Genomic DNA, 8,396 nt, shown 5'->3' on the forward strand with positions numbered 1-8,396 from the left:
AAGGACCCAAATATATAGCATTTCTAAGTCACACACCACAGCTGTTTTCAGAAAAGAAGCTTTAATGTGGAAGAACAAGATACTTTCCAGTGCTGCTCATCAACATGCCTGGTGTCCTGCAGTGTTAACTGTTGGAGGTTTAGGTTGGTCAGTGATATCATGGAAAGTTCTGTGACAACATTACTGCAGGATCAAAACTCAAATATTTTTTTTATTGATTTTTCCTTGGATCATATATTGTATTTGTTTTGGAAGCAAATCTGCTACCTAGATATCATAAAGGTTAGAATATCAGTTGTTTCAGTGTTGAGCTGTCTTCATATTACAGCAGGTTTAATGAACCAAATGCTAGTCCAAGCTTTTTATCAAAAGCTACTTTTGCATGTCCTGAGCCAGCAGTTCCTAAATAGTAATCAAATTCTCTATTTATTCCAGGTTTTTAAGAAGATTCCCATTGCCTCTGCCAAGAAAATTGGTTCTAGACACTTCTGTCTGAGAATATGAAAGAAAAGGAAGAATGTGTGTGGATTTAAAATTACTGTATTTATCAAGTTGTGGAGTGAGAAGTACTGGGGAAATAGCTTGCTCTGTTGCTCATTGTAGATCTACTACAAATTGTTTCTGATGCAGCTGAGAAAAATGCAGACCCTTAAAAAGGAACACGGACCTGTTGACACAAGTAGCAATGTGGACAAAATCATGGTACTTAAGTCTACTTTAGCAGAAGTGTCTGAAGAATTGTCTACAAATGAAGATATACTACTTACTGAAGCAAGTAGTGGAAAAAGCAAATCTTCAGCTTGCCGGAGAAAGCGAGAATTCATTCCAGATGAAAAAAAAGATGCTATGTATTGGGAGAAAAGGCGGAAAAATAATGAAGCTGCCAAAAGATCTCGTGAAAAACGACGACTGAATGACCTTGTCTTAGAGAACAAACTAATTGCACTGGGAGAGGAGAATGCCACTTTGAAGGCGGAGCTGCTTTCATTGAAGCTAAAGTTTGGTTTAATTAGTTCTGCAGCCTATGCCCAAGAGATACAGAAACTCAGTAGCTCAACAACTGTGTATTTCCAAGACTATCAGAGTTCCAAATCAAATATTAACTCATTTGTAGATGAACATGAACCATCCATAGTTGGTAGCAGTTGTATTTCTGTCATTAAACATTCTCCCCAAAGCTCAATGTCCGATGTGTCTGAAATGTCATCCGTAGAGCATACTCAACCAAGTCGTATACAGAGCAACTGCAGAAGTCCCGAAAATAAGTTCCAGATCATAAAACAGGAGCCCATGGAATTAGAGAGAGAGCCAAGAGATGACAGAGGTTCATATAAAGCATCCATATACCCAAACTACATGGGAGCTACTTTTAACGTGTACTCACATTCTCCTCCTCTCTTGCAAGTTAATAGGTCCTCCAGTAATTCCCCCAGAACGTCAGAAACTGATGATGGTGTAGTTGGAAAGTCATCTGATGGAGAAGATGAACAACAGGTTCCTAAGGGTCCAATCCATTCCCCAGTTGAACATAAAAATGTTCATGCAACAGTTAAAGTTCCAGAAGTGAATTCTTCAGCTTTGCCTCACAAGCTTCGAATTAAAGCCAAAGCCATGCAAGTTAAAGTGGAAGCAATGGATAATGACTATGATGCAACACAGAAATTGTCATCACCCATTGACATGTCCTCAAAAAGACATTTTGAGCTTGAAAAACATGGTGCACAAAACTTGGTGCATTCTTCTCACACTCCTTTCTCGGTTCAAGTGACTAACATCCAAGACTGGTCACTTAAACCAGAACTCTGGCATCAGAAGGAACTGAATGTAAAAATTCAGAGCGGTTGCAAAACTGGAGTTGTTGAAATAAAAGACAATATCTACAATGTCTCTGAGTCAGAGAACCTGTATTTGAAGCAGGGCATAGCAAACTTATCTGCAGAGGTTGCTTCGCTTAAAAGACTTATAACTACACAACAAATCTCTGCATCAGACTCTGGTTAAGTTACTACTGAATAAAGGCTTACTGTTTTAAAGGATGTCATTTGCAGTAGATCAATATGTTTTGTATTATGCTGAATTTTCACTGGACTTGTGATGTCATTTCACTGTAATGTTCACATAATGTCTGATTGGTGTCTTTTTGTGCACAAATTATTACGAAGACTAGGTTGTGTTATGATCACTATGCCTTGTGTATAGTCAAGTAGCCTGTACAAAGGCTGTATATAGTGAACTTCATTTTCTTTTTGTTCTTCTACTATAAAGCGTGCAAGTTACCAGTTACAATAAAATATTGGTGACAAACACAGAACATCTACTCCAGTTCAGTTGATTTTATGAACTTGTAAATAAGTTGTTAATTAAAAACTGGCTTTTTCTTACACTGTGCTCAACTTCACTTACGTGTTTGGTTTTTACAGCCTAACAACCAAATTACAATTTACAACATGTGTAATCCTTCTGGCCACCTTTTTCCTTAACACGTTTTTTAGAAGAGAATAGAAATAAAGTGAATATTTATAAAAGAAACAGTACCAATTTATAGCCTTAGCCTTCTTTAACTTATTTATTAGTAGAAGTTAACCAAAACCCACGCAAATTCTGACCCAGTAACTGATATCAACAACCTTTTTTCTCTTTCTATCTCAAATGAGACAGTAATGAGTTTCCTGAATGGTTTATTGTGACGAACCATTTTTTCAATATTATAACTTGGTGTTTTAGATTAAATTAGTTAAGTTGGATTTGTGCACCTGCAAAGTTTTCAGAGCCTTGCAGTGACAGAATTGGACAACACCATCTTTGTCAAGGGGTGGCTTGTGTGTGCAAGGGGGGCAGGCATGGAAAGAAGCGTGCACAAAGGCTGCATGAAAGAGTCTGTCTGTCCGTCTTGCATACCATCGTTCTTCCCACGGCAGACCGTGGGCCACCTGTAGATGAAGGATAAGGCTACTGGATCTATAAACTCTAAGCTCAACTAGGCAAATATCTACATTAGTAGCAGAGTTAGAGGAGATCATCTGCTATTTTAGTTCCCAGTGTGGGACATAATGCAATTGTAAGTATGAAGTAAGTCTTGCCACCAATTTGGCCTTGGCTTAGTTAAATGAACTGGAATACCCTGGCTCGCTACAGGGCATTTTGCAAGAACTTCTTACGTGTAAAATAGAGACTATGTGAAGAACTGCACAACCCAGATACTACTAGCCCCTTACAAGTTATGTAGGTGATAAGTTCTTCACTTGATGACTGGACTCTTTGTCTTTGAGAAGAGCCATTGAACCATGGAGACTAGAAGTGCATCACATGTCCTTGGTTTGGCTTACCAAAGTCTTTCATTTTAAAATTAAAAATAATTTATAAATAGAGCATACACTTGGCAGAGGTTCTTTTCATGATACTTCCCCCTTCTTTTAATGTACTAATAAATCAGACTAACAAATAAGCTTTTCTGAAAAGGCTTTTTATTAATTGCCATACTGTATAACGAATGGAACCTTTCCATAGACTTAAAATGCTAATTAAGGAAACAATATGTAGGTATTGTTTTTTAAATTCATACTTGACTTGAGTGAGAGGAAGTTTGTCAATTTTTTGGGGATATGAAGAGGAGTCTGAGTCACTCCTGCCAGCTCTGAAGCTTGGTCCAGCAGTCAAGGCAATGGCAAACCTCCCTGATGTCAGCAAGGCCAGGATTTGGTTCTGTGGCTTTTCGGGAGCTGATGATTCACAGTCGCGTTCTGGGAGGACCTTGGCACAGAAATCACTGGTACTTTCTGAGCTTTTTTGAGCCTTCTAACTGCTGTGCTGTATTTGTGGCATTCAGAGTTAATAAACTGTTATTCTTTTTTCATGCCTTAATAATACAATAGACCCCATAGCTGGGCTCTGTATGTATTTGGTAATTAATATAGATGACATTTCAATGTTACTGAAAATAAGCTCAGGATTATTGCATGAAATGTAAAAATTTGCATTGAATGATGGGGATATGAGACACGAGGCAGTGATTGCTACTGTCTCTTTGCTTGCTAAGTATCTTCTGTAAGCAACAATAAAATTCTTTAAATATTTTGCATATTATTTATCACATGTAATGTGTTCAAGGAGAGGACTTAAAGCTCTCGGTGTTGCCATCTGTGTAAGCCTAGATCTATTGGGTTTTTTTCCATTTCTTGTTACAGTTGTTTGTCATAATGGAAGAATGTTGTCCTCTTTCTAGCTCATTATATATTTTGTGTATCTGTTTTGTGCAATTAATACTTAACAGTAATGATGTAGTTAATTTGTTGAAGGATGTCATTGCAAGAAAGTTATAGCATGGAGCTTAGGAGCACAATCAGATGTTATTTATACTCCCTTTATACCTTAGTGTTATGCTTCATTTGAAGAAAGAAATAAATAATTTGTCTTTTGTTCAAAACCAGATCAATTACAACATGATTTTCTATTACTTCATCGTCCTAGTCCAACACAGAGGTGTTAGCTGCAGTTGCTGACAAATCTTCCTGTGCTGAAGTTCCTATTTCTGCAGCTAATACTTGGAGTATCTTCCACAGACGTTGTGAAGTTACAAAATGGAGGTGTGTGAGTGCTACATACAAAGCCCCATTCTTGGCTACAGTTGCAAACTGGCCAGATGAAACTCTCAACTGCTCAACCGCAGTAAATGTGGCGTAGATGGCCTCCTCACCCAGAGACCCTCACCCTCCTCACCCATCCTCAGCCTGGTTTCCTTCCGGGCATGGTACTGGGAAAGATGGAGAGTCACACTGACGGGGAGGAGGGAGAGAACGCAGTGGGACGCTGCTCCCCTGCTCCAGCTTTCAGCTGGTACATAGTTACATGCACGTATGAGCGGAGGAGCTGGGGAATCGGATAGCTGTGCCCTGCCAGCCTACCACCCCTACTGCAGGAAACGGAATTGGCCTCCATGTAAATGGAATTGGCCTCCATTGGCTTGTCTACTAGACTCTCCACTGGAGATCAGAAAGTTGGTTTGAGCACAGAATGGGCTTTACCTAAGCGGATATAAACTGGTATCATATCCTCTAAGTTATAAAAACTCTTGAAAGCTCAGCGATTAACTGACAAAACAACATAAAACATGCTGGAAGTGGAATCTTTCTCATGTGAAGCAATATGGATGATGACTAGAAAGTAAATGAAAAATGCCTGTAGGGTGTGCCTTCAAATGAGAATGTTAAGGAAGACCACAAAAACTGGGAACTCCAGAGACTTGTCAATATAAGTTGTCATTTTTCATGGGAACACAGGAATTACCATGCTAGATTAGTTTGGCTAGTCCCGAACTTTGCTTGTGATAATCGTGTGAAGGGCTTCATGGAAAGTTTTAAGAAAACTCCATGGAAAACAACTGTTGATTAACAAGGCAAGTTTTTTCCTAGTGACATGAACTGCTGGCTAATCAACACTGTGTAGTGTGAGTATCAGGTCCTCTGTTAAATCTGCCTAACTTAATTACGTATAAACACAGTAACATATCCTCATGTTCTATCAACACCTATATTTTGGCAGGTACAAAGATTGAATGTGGATATGCCCATACATACACCTAGCCCATACATTATGATTTTCTGAATCCCCTCAACTTTCTTCCTTCAGTAAAAGTTACATATTTTGTGGGATGTATTTAAATTTTATTACTATTCTGTACAGCCAAATATGCTCTTGTTCATGAATAGAGGACAGGTAACTGGCAATTCCTGGTTAATCTTCTCTTATTATTTTGGATGTTTTCATTACGGCCCTTATTTCCATTTGAGCAGTTTATGAGACTAAACCCACTTATTTTCTCTAGAACTTAACAGAAATGTAAAATTGTACCATAAACACATTTCTGAAGTTTTATTAAAATACCAACTTCTAAAAATCTTTTCTACTTGCTAGTACATAAATAGGCGGCGTACAATGAACTTTGCAGAAAACTCACAGAGAATCCAATTAATATGGCCTTTATTAACACCATATTGTTTTAAAAATACTGTTACAGCTTATTGCACAATATGAGCTTGGTAACTACAAGAATACAACAAAACAATTTTTGGTATTTATTGCATAAGAATGAGCAGCACATATTGTTCCATTACGGTGCCAAATTAAAAGTTAAAAATACTAGGCCAAATCCTAAGGCTTTTAACTCAGTGTTAGATTCTACTTTCCTTAATGAAGCAGACTTTTTATGTGTGCAATGAGGGATTTACTTAAGATGACTAACATTACTAAGATGTAATCTTTACAGTTCACTCATGGCATGGATTCCTACTGATTTTCCTATCTCTAAGGCTAACTCCCTTGTGACACAACAGTGATATATGAGTCACTTTATTCATATCACTGGAGTCATACGGAATTTGCCCACGTACGAAAGAGACGGCAGCCAGATATTCAACTATTATTTATTCAATGACAGCTCTAAAAGAGGTTGGTGAATTATCAGGAAAAGCTTAGAGTAGAGGCGTAGTGTTTATTTACTTGAAAGAGAAAGCATCAGAAGACATTTGGTTTTAGGACTCACAAAAATAGCATTATGATTTGACCAGCTATTACGTGTGTGCCAATCCCAATGGCCGTGACTACAGTTATGGTAATTCCTCCTCTTTAAATACTATGGAGCTCCACAGGATTACAAACAGAAGTGGGAGGACCAAATGCAGGGACTGCAGCTCTGCCATGATTTTATGTGGGTTTTAATCTCCTGCACGCAAGCATCCTTCCTGCTTGCACTGCATCTGAGAGAGATCTGATCTGAGAAAGCCTGCATCTGTCCAAAGGTTCTGGGGAAGCTAAATGGCCATCTAATACTACCAACATTCAGATAACATGGTCAATTTTTCCTCCACTGTCCCTTGTCCCCCCTACAAATGGATGCGCAATTTAAAATGTCAGGCAGCTGTTACACTTGTCCATGCTATTCACATTCTTGTATGTGCAAATGCCTGAATGGGCATCTAAGTCAATAACTTACATATGTAAACAGATCAGTCTACCCTGCTGTCTGTATGTGCCAGAGTCTACATCCATTACATTTACATTTCTGAGGCATGATACTAAACATGTTTCTTTCTAACAATTTGGATCTCTAAAAATTCTCTTAAGTTTTGTATATAAATATACTGAGAACATATTGCATTGATTTCCATGGGATTTGTGTTATGCAGCCCTGAAAGCCAGGATATTAATGGTCTGTATAACAATCAGAAAATACCAAAGCATAATACTGTATCATATAAAATAGCTGAAAAGATGATAAAATGCAATAGAGCCATTGTAGCAGAACACAGTGTTCCTTTCTCTGGGCCTTGTTCCCATTAAGGATTTAGAAATACTAGGGGGAGTTTAGAGGAGAACAAAAGTAAAATAATAAACTCTTACTTAAAAGTACACATTAAACTCTAAGTCCACCCTATACACATCAATAGCTAACATATGTGCACAAAGTCGTTAATTCCCATTCTCAAAAAAAGTCTTGGCAATGCATGTTTTTTAAAAGCCTGGTAGTTTAAAACATGAACAAGCAAATGTCAAAAATATTTATGTAAGCAAAACTGTACTGGACTAGAGACAATAACAGCTAGACAACATACATGACCTATAAATATTATATGGGACTGGAAGGAATTTATATTTTCTCGTTTTCTGTAAGAATAATGAGATTACTTTAAAAAAGAAGATTTTTTGCTTCTTTTATCAGATAATGTTTATAGCATTGAAAAATACAAAGTTGGAGAAAGGCAAACAATGCTGATTTGATGGTATTGAGAGGTAGTGCAATAGAATAGTTCCAGTTGGCAGGGACCTACAGCGGTCATCCAGTCCCACTGCCTGACCACTCCAGGGCTGACCAACAGTTAAAGCCTGTTACTGAGGGCATTGCCCAAATGCCTCTTTTTAGGGCACTGACAGGCACGGGGCATCGACCACCTCTCTAGGAAGCCTGCTGCAGTGTCTGACCATCCTTTCGGTAAAGAAATGCTTCCTAATACCAAGTCCGAACCTCCCTGATGCAGCTTTGAACCATTCGCAGGCGTCCTGTTGCTGGATCCCAGGGCAAAGAGATCAGCACCTCCCTCTCCACTTCGCCTCCTCAGGAAGCTGTAGAGAGCGACGAGGTCGCCCCTCAGCCTCCTTTTCTCCAAACTACTCAAACCCAGTGTCCTCAGCCACTTGGCAGCCATCTGCTGAGTGTGTGCCGAAGATGGTCCTTTCCAAGCAGAGAGCCCGCCTTTGGTAACTCCTGCCCCGGGACCAGCTGCAGAGACACAGGCCTGGCGCTGGACAGCGCTTGCCTGTGGGGGGAACAACAAGATGGTACCTGGCAGGTGCAGAAGGACCTGTGTCAGCACGAACATCCCACCCCTCCCGGCAAAAAAGCC

At 39.1% G+C, this 8,396-nt stretch overlaps 1 protein-coding gene across 1 annotated transcript; it reads left to right on the forward strand.

Moving 5' to 3' along the window:
* The first annotated feature begins 438 nt into the window (after nucleotides 1-438).
* NFIL3 (nuclear factor, interleukin 3 regulated) lies at nucleotides 439-2,306 on the forward strand. The gene has a single exon (XM_009580988.1). It carries the CDS (start codon nucleotides 625-627, stop codon nucleotides 1,999-2,001), a length of 1,377 nt encoding a protein of 458 aa, XP_009579283.1. The 5' UTR covers nucleotides 439-624; the 3' UTR covers nucleotides 2,002-2,306.
* The last annotated feature ends 6,090 nt before the right edge of the window (nucleotides 2,307-8,396 follow it).

Source organism: Fulmarus glacialis, unplaced genomic scaffold, assembly GCF_000690835.1.
Source record: "Fulmarus glacialis isolate BGI_N327 unplaced genomic scaffold, ASM69083v1 scaffold6307, whole genome shotgun sequence".
Taxonomy (NCBI): domain Eukaryota; kingdom Metazoa; phylum Chordata; class Aves; order Procellariiformes; family Procellariidae; genus Fulmarus; species Fulmarus glacialis.